The sequence below is a fragment of the Botryllus schlosseri genome, chromosome 9 (assembly GCF_051294905.1).
Source record: "Botryllus schlosseri isolate E-star chromosome 9, Bs_hap1, whole genome shotgun sequence".
Lineage (NCBI taxonomy): Eukaryota > Metazoa > Chordata > Ascidiacea > Stolidobranchia > Styelidae > Botryllus > Botryllus schlosseri.
Genome location: NC_137244.1, coordinates 15,021,739 through 15,045,886, shown reverse-complemented (window position 1 = coordinate 15,045,886; position 24,148 = coordinate 15,021,739). Strand labels below are relative to the sequence as shown.

The following is a 24,148-nucleotide window of genomic DNA, read 5'->3' as shown; positions in this document are numbered from 1 at the left end:
AGTTGCTGACGATTACCCCTGACGAGTATCAGCCGAAAATATTCGGGTTTATTTCAATAGGAATATACTATTCAATTAAAACCAAAGGCTGTACCAACTGAACAGGAAATTCGTTAACTTTGAAGACTGTTCATTAATATGCCACGATTACGTTGCCTACGCACCTCTCATGCGTAATCCAGATTCAAGATAAAGGCAATGTGGCAAGGTATGAGTAGCAATTAAAGTCACAAGAATTCACTCTTTCCCTATAGTTTAATTCAAACCTTCTTAGTTGCCATTGTCACATTACGCATTATGTGTTTCAAATTGATACGTGATACTTTTGCAAATCCCTAATTCGTAAAATAAGTCAATCAGTGCTCGCGATTACTATATGAGTCATCATATCTATCACCCCTAAATGATTAACGGGTATGCCAAAAAATGACATTGAAAAAGGTTTGGATTTTAGAGCACTAAATATTTGTATACTGGAGTCAGTGGTAAACCCGTCCTTTTAGTTTTTGCCGAGCATGTCGCCGAGATTAAGGATTTTATTTTAAGTAGGTCTTATAAGAAAAGCACAAAACACTCGGTCAAGAGAGGGCGAAGTTCGAAAAAACTGCAAGCTTCGCTCAACATCAAGGCAATTTAAGCTGCACACTGCTCGGTAGGCAGCGACCAAGAAAATAAGCTTTGTACTATTGCATATACATTTCACTGGAGTGGTTCTCGAACTAGGGGGAGTGAAAGCATCAGAAGGAGGGCGCGAAGCCGAAGTTAAAAAAAATTTTGCGCTACGCGCGATTTATCCCGACTTATAGTTATTGCTCTGTGTATTGCCCAACGTTGACAATTCAGAAGTCTCTCATCAACAGCCATAAGCCATAACCTTACATGCCACCAAACTATGCGTTGGGATTGCTAGCATTCAGGATGCACTTTTTAATATTTTTTGATATCATAATAAGCGGGGCACGGGATTTTTCATTATTGTAAATGGAGGCGTGCCTAAAAAAGTTTGAGAACCACTGCTTTAGAGTCTTAATAGAAGAACGTGGATAGGGGTTTAAAGAGAGTTAAAAATGTATCAAGTTTAACATTCTTTCGAATCATGACGGCAAATATATATTTATTGATTAGCCGTCACTTTCTCACCTAACACCAACACATTCAGTGAGCAGCATTTAATAACCATGTAATTTAGAAATAAAATTAAAATACACTGGAGAATATATCAAAAAACTTTCACACGGCCCGCCAGCGTATTTTCTACTTCTCATTTGGTCAGCGGAGGAAAATAATTGCCCACGCCTGGCCTTGACTATCGATTCGATATCACACTTTGAGCGAAATATCGGTAGCGGCCACTAGAGGTAAAAAATCGTCAGCAATTTTCTTGACGTCACGATATGGTAGCAGGGAGTGAAAGAACTATAATCTGCGACTCTTGGACTGGATATATTGATCTATTTTTCATAGCTTATACTTGTAGGAAGATGTAGTCAAAGTAGTCATTGTTGGCACTCAAGTAGAAGTAACTTCATAAATATCCACTGTAATATCATAGTAAAAGTAGACGTAGCAATCTCCGATTACGTAAAAAAGTAAGTATTCTAGGCCTGGCTTTGCCTAAAAACTGAAAACTGCTGAAGTAGTCAACAATCATAACCACTCAAGTTATCAGTGTAAGTAAAAGCAATTTGAGTACTCTGAAAGAGTACACTAACTTTATTACAGACCACGTCTGCTTGCTGGTGTCCAGATGCAGCCTTTCTAGGCCAAGCATAGCAATCGAGGCAAAGCTGTTCTAATAAAGGCTCTGAAGTTTTGTAAAGGCGCGTTAAGACATCTGCCCTATCTTTTCAATATCGGCTGAATATAATCGGGGAATCGGTGGAATGAGCTAGCTACCAGTTTTGTCAATATCGGCTCAATAATCCGACATCGGTCGGGCAATGCTCATGAGTCCAGGCAAATTTACCCTTGGGTTATTCACGTCAAAGCGATGGATTTTTAGAAAGCTGGAAATATATTACTGTAATTAAGGTTTATTCAAACGTTCGAATGTTCCCTTCATTAGATAATTTCAGAACAACTGAACAATAGGGGTGTTCAAAAATGACTTTTTTCTCAAATTGTACTGGCTAATTGATAAAATTGTTAGGCTACCTAATTTAAGCCTACACACCAAATTTGGTTCAATTCCAGCAATTCCTATTACACCGCTCACAATAACGAATGACAATCTGTAAAGAAATCCATAGATATTACAAAGTAGAAATTAGCTTCTGATCGGACGTGCGGCTCGAATGAAGCGAGAAACATTTCAATTCCGATCCCGATTCCGACCCTAAAATCACAGCCCGACTTCCCGCTCTGTGGCTCTGCGACAGATGAGTATGGGAGCCATACGTAATGAATTGGTCATCGATATTTACTCAAACACTCTGTACACTGTACAAGTACGGCAGCAATTGAAGCAATTTGCAAACCTATATACATTTACAAAGGACACTTGTCAAACAATTTAGTATTACTTTTAGTTCATTCGATTTATGTTGAAATCCACTACGCTGTCGTATATGCGCTTGGTGACCTTCCAATTATACAATACCACCAAAAGAAGATGTGCAGGTCTGCAGCGTTGGACTGGAAACGCGTCAGTTATTTCCAGAAAGTTGCATTCATTATCTCCTTAAATCTAATGATAAAATGTAGTTAAGAGTTGCATAACGAGAGGAAATACTGGTACCATCGAATACGGATAGGCGTTTTCTTATTTATCGAATAAGCGGGACGCTTCACAAGTGAAACCACAGCTCGCTGATGTTATAACACAGCCGCCCGAGGCAAAATAAAAGTCTGCTAAACCCGCTCTACTTCATTTGAGGTCCGGTATTGACAATCTTGATCACGCATGCGCAACGTGATCAATCTTGTCTGTTCCCTACCTGATGACACCACAGAAGGATGTACTCGTAGTCGCAGACGGAGATGGAATGGACAGGCAGATATCTATTTAGGTATAGTTCAAGATTTATAGATGCGATATTTAAATGTTCAAAACATATTTTCATGACAGGATTGAGCTACCAAGAAATAACAGCGAGGTTCCAGTTGAGGATAAGTTATAAATGATATTGTTCAGCTTACAGGCGCGTTGGACTTTCGATTATCCGGTGCTAACAAAATACGCTACTCCTTTTGCAGTGGAGAGGCGTAGATATAAATCATTGTATCCAAGTATCCATCTTCACTATTCTGCACGGGAGTGATTTTTAACCATTCCTGGTCGTCATGACAAGCAGAAACCGCAACCGGGTATGGAGCTGTTTATGTTGATGTTTATACGAATGATTAATTAGTCCACTACACCCATCTAACCCGTGGATTATTAAATTGACGTGGTATTGCCGTTGAGAATGTTGGATGGTTATGCTTATGCATAAAGAAAAACACTATAAGCAGTGTATGCCTAAATATTGTGGATGCTGGTTGGTAAGTCTGCCAAATTTGGGAATGCGGTCTTTTCAATGAATCCACGCATTTCAACATATAATTTGAGATTGTGTCAGATAAGAAATACTGGTTCATGCTCATGAACAGGCTGGTGGTTTAATGAACGACTCGGATAACTATGGCGTATGCAGTGACGTGCGGTGAGGTTTATGGCTGGTGAGGCACGGACCCCCCACACACTCACACACACACACACACACACGCACACAAACACGCACGCACGTAGAGTACCTGAAAAAAAGACCCAAAATGTGAATAACAACAGCAACGGGTATAGAAGAGCATTTTCTTTGCACACTGATAGCCGTTGCAATTCCACATTGTACAATAGATGTATGACTGGGCGCTATTGTGCTAATTGGACAAGTTTAGACGGATATAACTACTGTCTTCGAATATCGGTATAAATTATCCGAAGCACATGAAAATAGCATCCTCATGTACAAATATTTTTTCCGTAATTTCGAAGGAAAATACACTAGGACACCATAGGTCAAGTCAAAATACACTGGATCTAGTGTAAAAACACTAGGAGTGGCACCACTGACCACAAACAACGGCAACGCAGGCTATGTAAGTATAGCTATCATATACCATAATTAAGGGTTATAGGTATTGTAGTTGAACACAGCATAAAGACCACAAACAACGACAATGCAGCCTATGCAAGTAGCTGTCACATACCACAATTTAACGTAGCTACGGATGGAAAATACATCACCTACGTAAGTAAGGGAATGTATTTGCTCCGCATTACGTATTGGCCGTCGCTACTGTATAATTCCTACAAGACTGTTGTATTCCGAAATCGATAGCGCGTTTCGCTGTGCTGCGATTGTCCAATTGTTAGCGAATAGTGCATGAGGCAGATTCATTTGTGCCTCACCTGGCCATTGTTTCTCTGCGATGGCATTGTCTGTAATAAAGCCGAATGTCACCTTCCTTGACGATTTTAGAGGGGTTCTGGTGCTCTGATACTGTTAATATTTGGATTTTCGGAATCAGTGTGACGATAGCACTTGATTGATACCAGTTATTTTGAATTCCGAGCTATTTCTGATGAATTGCATTGTCGCAGGTGAGGCACGACCCGCCCGTGCCTCACCTGTGCCTCACCTCTCCTTACGCGCTCTATTTTTGAATAATAATTATGCAAATTGACGGTGTTGGGTGAAAAAATGTTCTAATTTCGTTACTTATGAACATCGATGTAAAATATCAATATAATAATCGACTCATGGAGGGTTTTCACAATTTTCACTCACTCACCCGGACGACAGGTGAGGCACTGCCTCACCTGCCTCATTGGACCGCACGTCACTGGGCGTATGGCTGAAATGGATCGGAATATTGTGGGTTTCGTACTGTTAAACTTGGACAGAGCATGCAGTCCCGCAATGCAATTAGGACACTCAATTGAATATCTGGATCATTATACGTTATTTTCTCATTCATGCTTGTATATGTGAATTTATTTCAACGTTTCACTCATATTCGAGCCCAATGACAGTCTACTAGGAACGAAAATTAAACTTTACCAATCTGCATAATTTCGAGGTCACACGTTATATCTGGCTACCTACAGCAGAGAATGGTATGCCTCGCTACCGAAATGCGCCCGCATCCCGAAGGTATCGCTTAAGCCCCTGGTCGAAAAATAGGAAATTTTCGATAAATTGGCAACGAGATGTTTGTGACTACACAACACATATCTCAATCAATCAGGATTCGTCATATCAAAATAGGAAACGGGTGAGATTAGTGTAGAGCCTGTGTCAAAGTAGCAGTGAAATTTTGTCGACAAGGCCTATTATCCATCGTTGTCATACCGTCTGTATTCATACAGCATGTGGTAAGTTTGATGGGCGGTGTCTTGTAAAAATACTTTGCCCTGATATTTATAAACAGTAATTCTTTTAAGATTTTTTTCCGAATTTTGTCCTATTCTCAGAGCTTGTTGCAGATCGTAATATCTTAGCTACCGGGACAATACGAACACATATAATAACCCTTAACTGGAAATGAGGCCATGATTAGTGTTAGTAGAAAGTCATGACCGGATGAACCCTATCTGGATCAGAGTTGGATCAATTGTAATTTGTAATTGTGCTGAAAGTATTTAATTACATTTTTTCACGTAATTGTGAATGTAATTTGATAAAAATTTTGGCTAATTACAATTTTAATTACAGTACATTGTTATTTTAACCTGACAAGCACAACATAAAATAGTTAGGCCTATTTACATAGGTGTACTATACGTGCTTCGTTATCTAAATAATTCAGCAATGCTAAACTGCAGGGTTGCGATGACTCGTGTCATGACTCGACTCGAGTCATGGTTTTTCTGACTTGAATCGAGTCATTTTCTCGAAACCAATTACATTTCATTTGCCTTACTCAGCTCTGTGTATTCGTTTGATTACATTTCATTGCCTGTCTTGTAGCCTACGTTGTTGGTCGTTGCCAGCACTTTTGGTTGTTAAAGTAGCTTAAAATGTTTTTCTGTATTTGTATTTTTCAGTAGTGAGGATTAGCAGTAGTTCGAAAACTTTCGAGTTTTTATTTAATTAAAAGGTATTCTACGTGTCATGATTGAAACACGAATAGCTTGTGATTGTTGCTAATTACGTCGCTACGGTTGTCAAAGAGCACCTCTCTGCCGAATCAATTACATGCAAACAGTAATTCCAATTGCAATTGTAATTGTACTGTAATTGAAACATGCAAGAAAGTAATTATTATTGTAATTGTAATTGAATCAAATGTAATTGATCAAACTCTGATCTCGATGCCAATGAGGCCACGAATGGGGCTAGTTAGGCGAAAGATATATTATTTTTAATCGGAAACTGCCTAAATTTTGCGGTTAAGCTACTTCGATTCACATCACTACTCGGAGCTTTTCTCAATTTTGGATGAATGTCAAATTTTCCAGGGCGACGGTGCCCAATGCCCATATTCATGACACCGTCGTGGCCATTGATATTATCAGAACATTAAGAGTATTGTATCGGCCCCAATATGGGTGGATTGCATTGGGCTACTGCGATATATTATTATTAATGAAGGCAGAAGGAACCACATAGGAAAGACATTCTATCACACTTTTGCAATGGCCTACATTTGAAGCAAGTTCTATAACAGCTGTGTATATTGCGGAGGGAGATGTAAGGTAACCGTACGAAGGGCGAAGAAAATTTACACATTGAAGAGATAAAACAAAATAGGACACTCGATTTCAGATTTATGTCAGTGATTATTTTGGGCCCACTTCAAGCTTGCCTCATTGAATTGAGGATTTTGAGGTGCGGCAGTTGCGGCGCTGGTAATATATCAGTAAAGAGTTTCCTGTGATTCTAATATGTGATCATGAGATGAGCTGCGATAAGAGTGTTACCTCAGCTGTTCAAATCCATCAGATATAGCGTTAAAAGAAAACTTGTGAAATCGGTACAAGCAACAAAGTAGGGATCCCAGAGTAAATAGCCTACCCTTTGGAACCTAGAACGATTATGGTCTCAAATCATGCTTCACCGTATATTGCTTTATACGAATAATATAGCCATCGGGCTGATACTTTCTAGATTGAAACAGTTTTATAACTGGTGGACATGGCATATGATGGTTTACAATTTACATTTCAGGGCTCGGCTCCATATCGAAGCAGCGAGAGTGGATTGACCAGTGACCGTAGTCATACGGCCCCCAGACATCCATCTTCTCGCTACACTTCTGCCATGGTTAGTGTCACAATAATATGTTTAAAGTAAGAGTAAAGCTGTGCGAAATATGCATTGTGTGAATTTTGAAGGATATTTGACAATGTAGACGCTATTTAGTTGTATTTAACCTATTCCTTACAACAAGAATTAGGAGAAGAATACCATACCTGTCTTTGTATCATTCCAAGATTAGTCTAAAATATTGACGAACATATTGTTATTCTGCGCGCAATCAAGGATCCCGAATGCGCCCGAAAAACTTTCAGATTAAAGGATTGAGTAATTGCAAACGTTATCTTCATGCTTTAAAACATCAAGCAATGTCAGTGTTGAACAATATTACGAAGCAGACCGGTGCAATGCCATATTAACGTTTTCGTTATTTTTAAGATCGTATTATTCAGAAGGTAGTTATTATTGTAGTGAAGTTGAACGCATACGCCATCGATTCCGATCGACTACCCTCGGGCTGTATAGAATTTACTGGAAATACTGGTTGTGAACAGGAACATTTTCTCACTTCTTCGCATATCGTCCATGCAATTCTAAAATTCCCTTCATAACATTTCCAAATTTTTTCTTTCGTAGACCAACGGCAATAACGGGTTCCACAATGGATCATTTGTCGAAGATACGGATGAAAACTCAAGTTCCAAGTAAATAATGATTTAGTTTTTATCAGCCATGATTAAAGTTTAGCATGCCATAATCAAAGAGGTCGATTCCAGCAGTTATATAGATCATATGCATAAAAGGTGATCTTGGAATGCCATATCACCGGTCGGGTACAATCTCTAAGACACTAATTTAACAAACTGTATGTTTCAAAGTCCTTCAAGAACGATGCCTGCGAGAAGATATAACAGAAGTGGCTATTCGGAAGACCCGAGCACACTATCATCTACTACAAGCCTGGCGAGAGATGGCAAAAGGCCAAGTCAAAACACAACCACAGGATCGGATTTTACGGTAACGTATTCGGTGAATGTCGCCTTGTTGGGGCTGAAATTGCTTAAATTAACCAAGGAGTCTTCGTCAGAACGACTAGGTCACGTAGTTCAGCGCAAAGATTCTTCAGAAGTGCGGCAGGCTAGGGCTGTTCAAAAATTAGTTATTTTCCGGATTCCTGCCATTTAGTGATTAAATTGTCAGGTTACCCTCAAAAACGCCGCACACCCAATTTGGTTCAATTCTAACAAGTATAGGACTCCGCAGATCCAATTAAAAATTTTAATTTATTAGGGAAAAAAATCTTTGAAGACAGCTCAACAATTTCATGGGGTTGGCTGAAAAATTTTAAATTTTTTTAATTTTCTCTAATAACTTAAATTTTTTAATTGGATCTGTGGAGTCCTATACTTGTTAGAATTGAACCAAATTTGGTGTGCAGCGTTTTTAAGGTAACCTGACAACTTAATCAGTGAATGGCTGGAATCCGGGGAAAAAAGTTATTTTTGAACAGCCCTACTGCAGGCGCGATATGTTCCTTGTGAATTTGCGCTTGCCATTGCGGTCATGCCGAGGCTTGAACAATGATGTGTTTAATTTCCTTATCAATAGGTGTTGCATCACACAGGTTACCTTTTCGTCCTGGTCACAAATAAGGAATATATATAAACAACTACAGATTAGTTCTGGCGTAGAAATATAACTCATGTAGACTCCGGCAGGAATCTAATCTTTTCCACCCACAGAGCCTCTTATTCGGTTAGTGTAATGATGGCACAGCCAGAGAGTGGGCTCGGACTGTAGCATTTGGTAAATAGTGAATCTCGATTTCTATTGCCAGGCAAGTGATAACTCTTCTCGGACAAACGATTGGCATCGACAGAGAGGAGACGACTCTAGCTCTTACACATCCGCGGAAAGCTACGGTAAGATCTAAGTTGCATGATAATTCAAAGTTATGTAAGCCATCGGCGTGTAATTCTGATGTCATTATTGAAATAATACAGTGCAACGAAACTTCCATCATGTTAGTGACGTACAACGTAACTTATATTATGAGACATATCTCGCTATGTCTGTTACAGGCCTGCAAGATCAATTCAATTAGCATCGAAGAATTCCTTTAGTCCAGGGGTATCAAACTCAACTTGCGTCGCGGGCCAGATTCAAACCTTCAGATCGCTCGCGGAAAATGTGCCAGATAATATAAGCATTTTCCAATCTACTCATACTTCGCGGGCCGGATGTTTGACACCGCTGCTTTAGTCACTTAACAAAATCCAGTCTGCCCATAGCAGCCGCTAAAATTTTTGTCGGCGGTCGCACGTCTACTATTCTTATCTTATGCTTTCGGGGGTAAGGTAAAGTCATATCCCGGAGGCTTTGCAACATGATTTTTACTTCCTGGCAATTTAGAAGAATTCAAAGTCCGCACTGACCCTCGGAAGCTTGATTAAAGAAGTTCTCCACGCAGCTTACATGCACTGCATACTTTTCTCTCTGATACTAAGTGAATCGAAATTTATCCATGGTAGTAAATCTCGCCTTTGACCTATTTCTCATGTAAACAAGGAGCTTAACGAAGCTGATTGTGGCAAAACACTATGTCATCAAGAATTATGTAACTCTTTCACCGCAACGAAATAACACATGAAATGGGGACTAGAAACTTATTTCATCTGTTCAGATATATAGATGATTCGCTCGCTATTGCCACGTCGATGTTCTGGAGACTGCCGAATGGCCGGTGTAAACGCAATATTTGGTCCTTAAATAGAGATCAGGGAAATGCGTCACACAACGGATTTCAAAGACAATACTGTACTCAAATTTCATCAATATCACTTAGTTTGTGGGTATGACAACACTCGCTTGTAACGGCGAATTCTAGGGCGGAATACCATAGACCTGACAAAGCTGCGATGCATATCCAAGCAAAACGCGATTCGTTGCCTGTAAACCCACATTGGCTCAGCGGTTCCGTATACATCAGTCGTATCCCGAGTGGAGACGGTACCAGACTCGTGATCTATTTCAGCCTCAACAATCCCGTCTTTGATAGCTTTGGCGATGATATACTCGGCGTCCAAAGCACAGTCGAGCTGTAATTTTTCAGCGGCGTCGCAGAGAGAGATTCGACAGTAGCTGAGGCATAATTGTCGAACGGCTGTTTTCAGGACATTATGCCTCACTCGCAGTACGAGTGTGAACATGCGGTCAGCCTCGAACCGCTCGCAGTGCTTTGTAAGAGTATCGTTGAAGAGCTTGAGATCGCCAGCTCGAACAGCCTGAGTTAACCTGAAGTATCGATCCAGTGCAGGCTTCATTGAATCTTTTTCGAACTCCGCTCTCTCTGGTATGAGACCCAGTAGCAGTTGCACAACGACAAGCAGTTTGGTCACAGTCTGCTTGAATCCAACGGCAGCCATTTTCGGAGCCTTACGCAAAGCGTGCACCAAACAATCGCGAGCCTCGGAATACTCAAGCTGGATCGTCTTGATGCGACCAGTGTAGTAGAAATACTTTGCCCACTCGTTGTTCGATGCTGACTTCGGAAATGAAGTCTTCAGCGCTAATCTCTCCGCATCGTCGTACATGTTGTAATGTATATAGTTCCTCAGTAATAAATTGATGAGCATGGCCTGCGATTCCAGATCTCGTGTCAAAGTCGCGGTGAGCAGTCTCGCGCTCAAAACAGCTCTAACCTCATCCAGTCTTCCAGCCAGTTCGTAAGATCGACTGTACAAGTAATACATCTTGGCGGCAAACGGATCGAGCGACCTGCGGTTGTGTAGGACCAATTTCGACACCGCCCCCGAGCTTAGTTGGTGGCTATTCGGACAAGCTTTATCGACTGAGTACATCAGCACCATTAGTTGGACGTAGAAGTATTTTTCCGGTATCACTTCCTCCGGTGGAGGAGGCGGCTTTGCGAACCCCAACTTGCGCCTGACGAATATAGGCAACACCAACGTAAATTTCTGCAAATGTACAGAATGTAATTTCCTGCGTATCACGGAAAGATCGCGGACTATACGCTTCATATGCCACAGCTCTCCCTTGTTGACGACTCTGTCGATTAGGTAAATGTGAAAGTTGAAATCGTGGATGGCTGAGATGTCATAGGCTCGCGAGGCAGGAAACTTGTAAATATGTTTCTCATGTTCTTCGCCGTCCATGATCTGTGTCCCACCGACTGCAAGCTCCGTAGAATAGTTTTCGTCTCCACGTTGGTCTTCCATATTCCACAGGCATGAGAGCTTGGTTAACCGACAAAGCGGGTCAGCGGAGCGCACGATCAGACGTTGTGCGAGTGAAACGAATCATTCAATTGAAGGTAATCAATGGGTGATTGCAGTTTTGTCGCGGTTGATAGACAACACTAGGTGAGAACAGAGGTTTTCAGTAACAGCTCATCAAAGATTTAGGACGGGAAATGTATCTTCTCGAAATTTTAATTTCGCTCGCTCCTACGCGAACTTCAAGTCCGTACGCAAGGCAGTGACTGCTTCTTGTCTCTCTATTAACTGATGGTCATCCGTAACGGCGTTCCACACATTTTACATGAATTCAACAATAATTCTATTCAGATACTGATGACACGGAGACGAATCGAAGAAGATCAAGGAAATCTGTAAGTTTTCCGTTTGTCGTGCTACCGTGTTTCAGTATGTTATCATTCAATCGCATTTTAGCGCGACGCAAGCCGTTCTATGGACTATGGAGGCCGCTATTATCCAGATGTTATGGACGTAAGTGAAAACTGTGTATTTGTATCTGATCATCGCTTTCGAATATAATTGGTAGATCGCTGACTAATGTTTCAAAATCCACGAAGCATGCTTTACGACGATTTGACATTCATTGAATTACAGAACGATGAGATGCGCCGCCTTCAGTCCGGTTATTCTCAAGACTCCACAGGAACCGACACTACAATAACCAATGGCGACGGAGTGAGTGCGAGACAAAGCGACATGAATGAATTAGCTAACTATTTCAACAGGTATCTACATTGTACACACCGTATAGGTATGTATACACGCTGCTAACTCTTATACATGTATTCTGTCTTCAGACGATTGGAAGATATGCAAAAACGTCAGTCCCGAATTGAATCCCGTGGAGGACAGGTGAACTGAGATTATATCTTTTCTCGAAGTCATAAATTTATATTGCCTTAATTGCGCGGACCGATGAAACTATGTGTAGAGTCTCTTGTATATCTTAATAAATATTTATTTTTGTCAGGGTGATAACTATCCGGGAGATTTGAACTCTGTAAACAGTTCTAGTCGCGATAGATATGATCCGTCTGGCTTCAACAATAGGACAGTCAGGCCGACGAACAGGGCGATATCAAGTCAGATATCCGACATGACGCCAACGAATAGTCACACGGTTAGTGGAATGACGGGTTTTCGAACTATACTAAACAGCTGCAACATTCTCCATCTTCGGACTTGGTTGATCTAATATCATATATGAATAGGCAATTTATCAGGTATAGATAACCCAGTTTACGACCAAAGTTTGGAAACTTTACCTTATCCATTCAAGTTGGTAACAAAACAATTCTTTCAGGCCTATGAAGACGAAAATACGTCACAATCGAGGGTAGGACCGGATCGAGAAAATGCTGGCGCGCCCCGAGTGAGTAGAACGAGATTAGCACAGCGATTTCATTAACTCGCATCTTGCAAGAATTGCAATCAAAAGCCAACATTCTTATCATCTTCTTTCAGATGCAAGGCGAATGGGAATCTCGAGAGGAAGAAATGTACGACAGCAGCGACAGCGGGATAGGGCCACGCAATCTCACGATCAGGCCTATGACCAGAGCCCACGCAAATGCTTTAGCAAGTAAATATCATAAGCAATAATAACTCTGATGGAAGTCAAAACAGTCAGAATTGATAGCCAAGTAGAAGTAACCTTGCAAGCTAGTATTATAAGTAGATGTAGTCATTCTCAAGCTATGGCACATCTACTTCAGGTGGAAATGGAACATGAACGCGTGAAATGTACTCGAGCAAGTATTGTCGTAAAGTAGATATAGTCATGGCGACGCACATGGTTAGCAAATAATCGGAGGTGGCTACTTCCGGAATCGCAAGACGCGTAATCGCGACTACGACAAATAGACTAAAAGCATTTTGAATCAGAGCAATTTTCGAAAATATGCCCAGATGCCGTGATACAGGGGCTATTTCGCCAGCTGTTATGGCAATGTCATTCGTAAAAAGTTATGCAAACCTTTTCTAAAACTGCTTTCTACTTTGTAAAATCCAAGGCTTAAGACTAAATAGTTTGGCCTAAAAAGCTAGAAGTTCAAGTACTCAAAAACATAGCCACCTGAGTAGGTAGAGCGAGCATAGGCAAACATACTTCAATACGATGAAAAAGTAAAAGTAGTTAGTTACTGACTGCATATTTCATAACGGTCATTTTACAAAATACTTCGCATACAGACCGGCAGCCATCATCCGTTATGCCTCCGAAAGCGGCGTACAGACAAGACGTGCGGACGCCGAACTATCCCGATCACATGCTTTCTCACACGGACGAGGACAACGAGCCGTACTTGCCGAGTCAGCCAGAATCGGATCGGGGCGACACTCCGCCTCCTGTGATAACGAAGTCGATGAAGTCTGACATGATGAGCAAGGAGATGTCAATGCCGTTCCAGAACTTTGACGAGGAAGAAGAATGGGATGATTTTGAGGAGGTGAGAGTCAGGATATATTGAGCGAGGAAGATAGAACCAACTCGAAACCCATCCTAACCCATGACCCCAACAATACCGTACTCGCTTTGCAATGGATACGATTTTCGAAAATTAACTCCGTAATGCCTAGGTAGGTTTATTCTTCCCATTTGATATTACGATTGCACTCAGTAAGGATATCCAAACAGGCCCAGGAACTGCTGCTACTTTACAAAATACAAAGTATAAAAAGTAAGTAGAATTATCTTAAACCATAAAGCAAAAGTCGATGTATTGTAAAATATAACGATCTTGAGTAGATAGTGCCGGGTGCATAATACCGTATGTAGGTAGAATGATAACGATATGGTCTTACGACAGATTATATTGACGCTTCGAATGTGTTAAACGAATGACAATCTTTCTGTGAAAGTTACCTGACTCGGCAGTGATATTTTAGTTTATAGATGATGACACGCCCGCCCCAGAGGCTTCTATTCCTGTTCCCAAAGTCGGTTTCAAGAAGGAAAACTACATCTACCAAGGAATATATATTTTGTACTGCTTGGCGTTTTTGGCGTATGTCTATGTTCGCATTACGTACACTCTTGACGCCCCGGGATTAAACAGGATCTACTGTATCGTTGTTGCGTCTTTGGAAATTATTACAGCGCCTTCTTTGGTTTTGACTGTGAGTACACGTTTATTTATGTCTGTATTTAATCGGATTGAATTGAAATTAGCCAAGAGAACGGTATTAACTGTTGCTAATCTTTAATCCTGAAATATTTTAGCGGTTATGTATATAATTATTTACTATTATTACTTTTCTTTTTTGTTACCAGTTAAGAAATTAATGATGCCATCCAGCAACGTGAATCTACAGAAAACGGTACCCTGTACCATGTACCTCCCTGCTACGGTGGCGTGTGTAAAATTATTTTCGCTTATGTTACTAAGAAGTATAGTGTCGATGGCAAATATTGCCGTACAAACATCATTTCCAATGCGTCCCCAACAGAATTACTGAAAGAAATGTCAGGGCACTATAAGTAGCATATAAAGACTTCGTCAAATGCATAGTGACGGAAAATCGTTTCTGTTATTGTCCTATTCACATACATATGCATCGCGCACGCATAAAACATGGAGGGTATTGTCTTTTCAAAAAGCCAAACTCTAACGTTTATTACTAGTGTGCTGGAATCTCATGGGCAACTGGATCGAGTAACATGCTTTTGAATTTATGCAGGGCCTCTGTTTATGGAGATGGGTGTCCAGACCTCCTCCTCCTACCAATGCGTTCGACCGACCAAAGTTTCATACTTGCCGAATCATGGTGCCCACGTACAAGGTAGACTACTATTTGACCCGAAGAAATATGGTCGCGAAGAAATATGAAAAAGTGTAAATCAATGCTTCTTATTACTCAGGAACCTTTGGAGGTGATCGCCGGAACTGTCCACGAGATTATACACATGGAACTGCCGCCAGGTCTTCACGTACACGTGTACGTTTTGGATGACGGAAAAAGGGAGAGTCTCGAGAATTGGGTTTTGTCGAAACGAACAAAAAGGTATTATATCTCTCAACATATATAGGATCCATACTATGGATTCCATAGGACTGTGCATAAAAAAATCGACGGGAAGAGTAATGTCCTGCACTGAAAATATTTTATACAGTTGTGTCACAAAATGATGTTATCAAAATATATTTCGGTGGTCTGTCGTGCCGCACTCACAGTAAACCCAAGTTAAGATCACTTTTCCTCGCGACACTGAACCGATATTGAGGGGCAATTAGATACTTTCCCATGCTACACTATGCTACGGCATGGATCCCAATAAATCATGTCAAATTCACTTGACAGAGGAGTCTACCTCCATTACGTCGCAAGGCCGAAGCTACCAGGAGTGCCTCACCATGCCAAAGCCGGAAATATCAATCATACCCTACACTTCATCTTTGACGATGCACAAGCCGAAGGAGAATGTGTTGTGATCTTTGATGCTGATTTCATGCCAAGGTAGGTCATTCGAGGAATTGTGTCTTGTGTTGAAATGTTCATCGTTGTTTAACCAACGCGTACAATTGCACATAAAGTTACACACCCTACTTTGAGTACTCCGAAGAAATAGAAGTACTTCGTTAATGTCCTATGTGAGAACCTTCATCAAAAGTCGTGAATACAAACGATAGAGAAAGCGTCGCCGCGACCGTCTCGATTCGATGGATCCGCGGATATTTATGAATCCGTATCATATGATTTTCAGGCGTAACTATCTGATGCGAGTACTGCCTGTATTCTCGGAAAAACGTACCCGACCGCTCGGACTCGTCCAAACCCCGCAGTTTTTCTACAATGTCAATCCCGACGAAGACGTGTGGGACCATCTCAACGTCTCCTTTTTCCATCGTATCGAGCCTAGCTTGGACAGATGGAGCGCTGTCAATTGCTGCGGTACCAACTTCATCGTCAGAGCCGACGCCTTGAAAGACGTGGGGTACTTTCCTGTCGGGTGTCTGACCGAGGACACGCTTCTATCGCTACGTCTTTGTACCATGGGCTGGGGTGTGGCTTACCATCACGAAGTATTGGCCATCGGACAGTCGCCTCACGAGATCACCGAGATTTTCAAGCAGCGTTCGCGTTGGTGCAAAGGAAACTTGCAGATCTTCTTGGACGAATTCCCGCTCATGCAGTCCGGATTGTCTCTCTCGCAGCGTCTATTCTACAGCTCATGCGGATTCAACTACTTCTGCGCTTCTATTTCGATTCCGTTTTTCCAACTTGTCCCGGCTTGGGCTATTTTCTTCGGTCTGTGGCCCGTGTCGAGTATCGGGCTCGAGTTCGCCTTCGCCTTTTTCATTTACTACATGCTGGGAAACATCTTGCTGCTCTTCCCGCCGCCCAAGTTCGGCGTGAGAGATATGTGGAACGGCGAGCTCGCGTCTACGAATCTGTGGTTTACGTATTTCAACGGAGTGCGTCGTATCGTCGGTACGAAACTTTTAAAAGGCAAAGGTAAGCTACTTCTCTTGACCCATTCCACTGTTTGTATATGTAGGATGTTGGCTGGTTGATGACAGACAATAGAATTGGCAAAAATACGATGATTGGTCGTTTGAGTAGGCTACAGATGTAAATCACTAAAACAGTGCCTCTAACGACGATATAAGTTGGCATATTTCTGTACTCCACATGTTTGAATCATGATGGGTCGTTGCCCTACGTATGCGTGGTGAGGAATATGAGAGATTGTAAACGCAGCTGTTGGAAATTTGTTCCTTAATTTTTATATCACCTGACCAATTTACCATTCGAGTTTCTCTGGAGATCGGTGCTGGGGCCTTTTGGGTCAGAGTTAGGTAAGCAGAAGTGCCACCAAAGATATTTGAATTATAATCTTCGTGTAGCTCCAAATATTTTACAACGGTTTCGCAATCACGTTTCCACCTCTACAAAACTCTGAACTCAATGTGCACTTTTTCCCTTCTAAATGTGTAATGACAATTACATCAACTTGTTCCTGATGGATACTTGGGTTAGAACTCAACACTGCCGTCATATGGTTATAATGTGGCCCATGAACAATGAACATGTTCGGCTTTGCTGTCTCGACGGATTATTCAATATTTACGTCAGAGCATTTATTACCAAAAATCTCAACTTCTGTTGGAAATATGCTCGATTTTACAATGTTTTTTCAATTTGCTTCGAATGGCCTCTCGGGCCGGATGAAATTGTCTGGCGGGCCGGATGTTTGACACCACTGACGTATACTGTTCGAGTAGCTTGCTAACTCTATTCAAGCCACTACCTTAGTTTCTGTGCGTCGTCCTATTTTCCGAGCCTACCCCTGAGACACAGTCAAAGTAATTCAAGCAATTACAGAAATAGGATCACAAATTTAGCAATAGAAAGTCACGTCAATTCATGGAAGCGGTTACAAATCGTTTAACAACAGTTAACTCTCTAGCCTAAACTTATAATTATGAATAAGGACAATCATCTGAATGATGCACCAAACAATACAGTAACCAAATCCCTTCATGACTTGACTAATTTGAATCACTGACAAAAAGCATAACCAGCGCCAAGCCTCAAACTGATTAACAAATCACGCGGGTTACGTATAACCGCTAGAGTCACTATTGAGCTCTAAGGCTCACCAACACTCAACATTTCTCGTGTTACAGCAGATACTCCTTGAAATCAGTTTTATAGTGGATTTATGACATCGCATAGGTTCAGCTGTAAAAGTTTGATGTCCTGTACAATCAGATACCAATGTAGTCACCCCGAAATATTTTATTCACTCTTTCCAATTTTCAACCTTACTGTTATTGTTTCGAACTATTCGAACTGACACTGATTTTCAGGTGAACTAACGTTCAAAACAACTAAGAAGAAAGCCGAAGGCGAGGACGAATCGTCTCAAGTCGGATTCAGGAAGGAAGATGTTCGAGCTTGCTACATGCATTTCATTATGTTCGCCATTATGTTTGTCACTATTATATACGCTATTGTAAAAGGTAAGACAATGCATTCTATATGATAGCACTGCTTCAATATCTGTAGCGGTATTTTATTGAGCGCTATTTTAATCAATATCACCATAAGTTCTTTTTTTCTAGCCAGCGTTGCCACCGATGTGAAGTTTTACTTCTACTACATGTACATGATTGGAATGTCCTGGGCTTTGATCAACTTGGTGCCCTACCTGATTGTGGTGATATACTGCTGGTACAGAGTGCGGATACCTGGGTTGATGGTGGCCTGCTTCAGAAACATGCAGCTTTTGCTTCGGGGCGTATGTGCGGCGCTTATTTTAGTTCAAGCCTTCACTACAAGAAATTTAACGGAAAACTTTGAGTGTGGACACGAATATGAGGCTAGAATGGGTAAGTAACACTCTTACGGCGATTCTCCAGAGATAGGTCTATGTTGCGTGTCAGCGACAGCGATAGGCGTCACCGGATAAAGTTTCTTCGTCATTAATCAAAATATTATTCAATTGCATCTTGCAGTTCTGTACCTCCAAGAGCATCGTTAAATTCTTCATAAATCAAATACCGTCTTGTATTTACTCTCTCCATAGAAATATTTCTCACTCTGCAGGTCTTAGTCCATTGACAATGGTTACCACTACCGATGAAGCTTCAGGACTCGATGTAGAAAGAAACGCTTTCTGGCTGCTCGGATTGAAAGACGATTTCTACACGATGCAACAAATTAAAAGATCGGCTTGCGAGGACGCAACTATTCCCGTTATTGTGTTTTTCATGCATCCTTCCCAAGGTCTGACGCTTGGAGTGGAGGCCGGTCATTACATGCCCGAGGAGAGAATAGGTAACTATGTAAAACGGTGCGAGCGCTATGTGCGTAGCAACGTACTACCCAATTCGAGCTGAAATTAATGCAATGGCAATTTCCAGGAACTTGGGAGGAATATGATGAGAAATTGGATTATTACGCTGAAGAGCTGGCTGACATTCCATCTATTATTGTTATGGAGCCCTCATTGCTGATGCACACGTTTAACTCGGAAGAAGATTACCAAAATACCGATTATCAGGTAATTATGCCGGTTTAGACCGACAGTGGGAAAATGTCATAAATCCCTACTATGCTAAATAATGAAGAATGTTAGTTAGAGGTGTAATCGGGCCGGGTATATTGCACCCGAACTCGAGAAATGAATGGTGCCTAATTAAAGTTCACTAAATATTGTATCGTCGAGTAGCCTAGTCGATTTACACGCGAAAGATTTTCCGACGTCGGTGCAGATTACATTTGGATTTGTTATTTTTTACATGCAGATTCCGCCATAGTTTGTTGTGGTACACTCGAACTGGCACAGCACGGGGCACAACACTGTGTTACATTAACCCCAAAGTAACGATATCATTGATGCCATACTATTTGCTATGCATTAAGTCAACAGTCGAATGACCTGAGCATGTCGGAATAAAAGTACCCCTATGTTGTGCAAGACACGCCATAAGAAATCTACAAGAGAAAGTAACAACTCTTCTTCAATTTCATATGGTTGCACCTCTTTCAGGTTGTATTGTGCCATAATGCACAATGAATAATGACTATTTGTGATAAGATTCGACAAGTATTTGTTGCCATCTTCAGCTTGCATTTTCCACTCGGGTGGAGAAGGTGATTCAGAAATTCAGACGGTCGTGGGTATACGTCGACGCCGGAAACGCTATGTACCTACAATGGACTGTAAACTTGGAACATATCATACTCGTTCTGAAGAAAATGCCTGCGACGCTCCGTGGCTTCTCGATCAATGTCGGCTCTTTTGTGAACAGCACTTTCAACAGGCAGCTGGCCGACGAAATCCATTGCCAGACAGGACTGCATTATGTTATTGATACGTCGCGTAACGGAGGCGAATTCTCAACCAGGTAAAGAGCTATTTGCAGACCAATTCCCATATTTGTTAAGGCATATTTTCGATCTATATTCATTATTCATATCGTAACACTTAAAAATTCGCTGGCGGTCAGACATAGTCGCGATGCGTGGTCGAAAATTCAACCCCGTGAACTGACAAACCACAGCCACGTACTAAGCTAGTATCTTCTATAGGGAAAAATAGCACAAAGAGAACAAAATATAAGTGTAGGCCTACTTGATGATGATCAGTTTAATCTCGTAATTACATAGGAGACTTCCAATGAACAGATAAACACTATTTGCCCTATACTCATTGATTCTTCTTCCCACTTTAGCTTGGACATATTGCCATATCTTGCCGGCATTTTCAGATCCATCGAGGAGATCAACGAATGCACGTACGATCCGCCCATGACCGAAAAAGGTGCTACACCCAGCTGGCAGAACGGTGCCGCGATTCAGCAACATCAGGCACAGAGGCTTGCCAACAGTGACAGCCTCCCGTCGCCAGACACGTCGAGAGCTGACAACACGGAAGGTGCGGTGTCGTAAACGAGAGTGCTGCCGCTATGATTCAGAATAATGAAATAGGGTTTTTTCCTAACAGAGGTGGGTACAGACGAGGCTCCGGATTATTACTTAGGAGGGATATTTGGAAATTCGAAGAAGCGACGCAAGAGATGGAATTTTCCCGGTGATGAACCAGAGGGAGCTGGCCCAATTTATGAAGCAGGAAACCCCGCCGCAGGAGGCTCGCGTTAGTATATATACAATACATATAATACGTCAGTTTCGTCTTGTATGCAATATCCAATCAACCAAACTGATCCAATGCGACCATACCGTGCGGATCCTCGCATCACTGATTCAAGATGTGTGACAATCCGTGTTACTATAATGTGCAATCCCACAAAACCACTAAAACGGCGAAGAACCACTGCATTAGTATATCTGGAATTAAATACAACCCAATATTCGAATAAAAGCTTATATAACTTTCTTCCAGTGGCAGCTGGAGGAAACGCGGGTGGACGAGGAGCTGCCGCTGTCAACCCGGGCGACTCCGACTTTGGAGGTGGTGATTATTACGACGCATACGGCGACTTTGACGATAAGCCGGTTAGCTGCGTTGGCCCGGCAGATCAGGAAGGGCTGGACGCCTTCGCATGGGTCAAAACGCCCGGCGAATCTGACGGTAGGATGTACCCGGCCGGTACTTTCCACCCGTGTCTCTTGGGTCATCTCATCGAATGCACCGATACGTGTCCTCAGTACGTGCCCAAATTGAGCGGCGAGTTTCAACGGAGCGACTCGTGCAGATGCATCGACGCGTGACAAGTTCTGCGTATGGGGAATTCCCGTTTCATTTTTCTACTTTCCTTCCGCGATCTTCTACCGTCTGCAGATTTACACTTGTGCAAATGTGCTTATATGCGAAAATATAGTTGGTGTTCCTGCCAAGTGATGCGTGTCATGTTTATTATATCTCTAGATAGCGCTGGTGATGTTTGGCTCTAGACCAAGGGTGGGAAAACTACGGCTCGTGAGCCGCATGCGGCCCGCAACGCCGTTCTGTGCGGCCCACGAGAGTCTTAAGAAACTTATTAAAAATATTGATAAAATACGTACTAAAAATCGAATTAATGCAGGGACTTGATCGAACTTTTTCTTAGTATATATCACCATTATAATTCTAAGGCAGTGGTTCTCAAACTGGGGGGCGTACCCCCTTGGGGACGTGAATGCGTCTAAAGGGGCGCGAAGCTGAGCTCAACTGAAAACATTTTTCGCGCTCCGCGCGATTTCCATCCCATTCATAATTATTGCTCTGTATTTAGTCTGAATTTCATATTTAAAAAGCTCTCATCCGCAGTCGTAACCTTGCATGCCATAAAACTATCCGTTCGGTTTGCTAGCATCCTTGTTGCGTCTTGTGATATGACGATAAGGTGGGCGCGACATCTTTTATATTCATAGGGGGGAGGGGGCGTGTCCTAAAAAGTTTGAGAACCACTGTTCTAAGGTAAATGCTTCCTATAATATTTTTTAGGTTTAATTTCTGGCGCGACAGCCAGATTGAAGGCCCACGCAGATTGAAAGGTTTCAACTGTTAAACATCACAGGAATCCTAAACGATATTGACATAATTCGGATCACTAGTGTGATTTCAGATTGGCCACTTCAGTTTCAATTATTTCAGTGCTTGTCTTAGGTAGATTCATTCTCTGTATGGGTATTTATATTTTATCTACACATAGTAGAAGCGTGTTTGAAGCTAACATGGTTATGATGCTGTCAGCATTTTGCGTCCTAGAACTGAACCAAAAGTGAAATTAGTAGATCTATGAACAGATCGCTGCTCACAGATTTAATTTCAATCCTGTTCTAAAAACTGGGACAACCGTCTTTCATCACTATAGTTTTGACAAATTGGTTATTGAGGTCGACCAGCCTATGAAATCTCGCCACTGTTTAAGATGCGTGTACGATATCATCAAAGCAGTGTTTGGATTGTTTTGAATAAGCATATATATTATCTCCATGTCCTCACTATATAATCAAATACCAATATTGCGTTTTGGTTTATAATCCAAATTTTATATAGTGCGGCCCGCGAATGGATTCAGGTGAACGCGGCCCGCGAGCTCAAAAGTTTGCCCACTCCTGCTTCAGACAGATATGGATATGGCAGGAAGTCAGTGCAAGTTAAGTGGTGTGAGTTTCCGGCGATTTAGCAGGTCGATACGTTTGAATTCAGCGCTCGGCTCTTTGATGTTCACATATGTCATCTTCAATTTATACGCACGAAGACGTACTGGCAGATTTGGTTGCACAGTCCATCGACATGGTTGCTGCTGTGGCATAGTGATGACAGTTATTGCAGGTTCACACAGCTTCGTCTATACTTCAATGAGACGAGACCACAGTTTCAGATTCCCAACCAGCCCTCTGGAGGCTCTTATTGACTATTAAATAATCGATTTATAACAAAAAATAAAATTCATTCGCACCCAACAAGGCAATAGCAAACTTTCTCATGATCTGTATAGCACAGCAACTGCTTTTATTAACAAGTTTTGCCTTTGGAAAACGCATCTTGCAGGTGGTGTTACATTACAACACATTTTCCATCGCTATCTGACCACCAAACGAATGGATCATTTGATGCATACAACAGGCTTATCAGCAACTTGATCAATGAGCAATGATAGGATGAATGTTTTTTTGGCAACCATGATAATTTTAGTTGCTGGACATGTAGTCAGATATCGAGCTCAAGCAATTATTTAAAAGTGAAGACTTACTTGAATTTCGGATTCAAGTTCCCAAGGGAAAGTATCCCAACTTGATAACCAATGCCAAGGATCAACTTATGTATGTGAAGCACTTTTCAGCAAAATGGTCAGAATCGAAAATTACGCATGCAATTACGCCTCACTTTGACATACTTCCTGAAGCTCAAAGCCAATGTCAAGTTGGACATTAAATTGATATGTGTATTTTTTCTCGTTAGTGTTGCTATTCGCTTGTACGTGCTTTCATGCTTAATAATTTTTGTTATACTTAATGAGTGTATTCGTGAGGCTCCAAACGTACTCTGAAATTAGAAAAGCGGCTCCAACACAAAAAAAGGTTGGAAACCATGCGCTGAGTTATAGCATCACCCGATGAATCCAATGTAGTGAACTACTATTTCGTTCAACCATGACGTCACCATTGCGCAATTATGACGTAACTGTTGAGTGACATCGTTTACCATCTCATTTATGTTTCACAGCGAGTTGTTACATTTGATTTAGACGGCATTATTAAAATACCTACAGGTGACTATAGCATTTGACG

The 24,148-nt window shown here is 41.6% G+C and overlaps 1 protein-coding gene and 1 pseudogene across 2 annotated transcripts in view; one reads left to right on the top strand and one right to left on the bottom strand.

Moving 5' to 3' along the window:
* Nucleotides 1-21,769, top strand: part of LOC145446217 (uncharacterized) — a 182,931-nt gene extending 161,162 nt beyond the window's left edge. Inside the window, exons 2-27 of one of the 2 annotated variants that reach the window (XM_080324455.1) lie at nucleotides 3,203-3,306; nucleotides 7,152-7,247; nucleotides 7,818-7,885; nucleotides 8,060-8,210; nucleotides 9,019-9,103; nucleotides 11,768-11,811; nucleotides 11,873-11,929; nucleotides 12,053-12,183; nucleotides 12,256-12,310; nucleotides 12,429-12,578; nucleotides 12,762-12,830; nucleotides 12,923-13,040; nucleotides 13,649-13,905; nucleotides 14,345-14,575; nucleotides 15,137-15,238; nucleotides 15,318-15,460; nucleotides 15,758-15,913; nucleotides 16,161-16,912; nucleotides 18,271-18,423; nucleotides 18,526-18,792; nucleotides 19,010-19,240; nucleotides 19,327-19,466; nucleotides 20,033-20,313; nucleotides 20,677-20,843; nucleotides 20,913-21,062; nucleotides 21,312-21,769. In XM_080324455.1, the coding sequence (XP_080180581.1) occupies nucleotides 3,283-3,306; nucleotides 7,152-7,247; nucleotides 7,818-7,885; nucleotides 8,060-8,210; nucleotides 9,019-9,103; nucleotides 11,768-11,811; nucleotides 11,873-11,929; nucleotides 12,053-12,183; nucleotides 12,256-12,310; nucleotides 12,429-12,578; nucleotides 12,762-12,830; nucleotides 12,923-13,040; nucleotides 13,649-13,905; nucleotides 14,345-14,575; nucleotides 15,137-15,238; nucleotides 15,318-15,460; nucleotides 15,758-15,913; nucleotides 16,161-16,912; nucleotides 18,271-18,423; nucleotides 18,526-18,792; nucleotides 19,010-19,240; nucleotides 19,327-19,466; nucleotides 20,033-20,313; nucleotides 20,677-20,843; nucleotides 20,913-21,062; nucleotides 21,312-21,640 (4,407 nt within the window). In that variant the 5' untranslated portion in view covers nucleotides 3,203-3,282 and the 3' untranslated portion in view covers nucleotides 21,641-21,769. Of the gene's footprint in view, nucleotides 1-3,112; nucleotides 3,307-7,151; nucleotides 7,248-7,817; nucleotides 7,886-8,059; nucleotides 8,211-9,018; nucleotides 9,104-11,767; nucleotides 11,812-11,872; nucleotides 11,930-12,052; nucleotides 12,184-12,255; nucleotides 12,311-12,428; nucleotides 12,579-12,761; nucleotides 12,831-12,922; nucleotides 13,041-13,648; nucleotides 13,906-14,344; nucleotides 14,576-15,136; nucleotides 15,239-15,317; nucleotides 15,461-15,757; nucleotides 15,914-16,160; nucleotides 16,913-18,270; nucleotides 18,424-18,525; nucleotides 18,793-19,009; nucleotides 19,241-19,326; nucleotides 19,467-20,032; nucleotides 20,314-20,676; nucleotides 20,844-20,912; nucleotides 21,063-21,311 lie in introns of those variants that run through there. The other variant, XM_080324456.1, reaches the window with a different exon arrangement.
* Nucleotides 9,713-11,571, bottom strand: LOC145446227 (26S proteasome non-ATPase regulatory subunit 3 pseudogene; annotated as a pseudogene).
* Nucleotides 21,770-24,148: the final 2,379 nt, after the last annotated feature.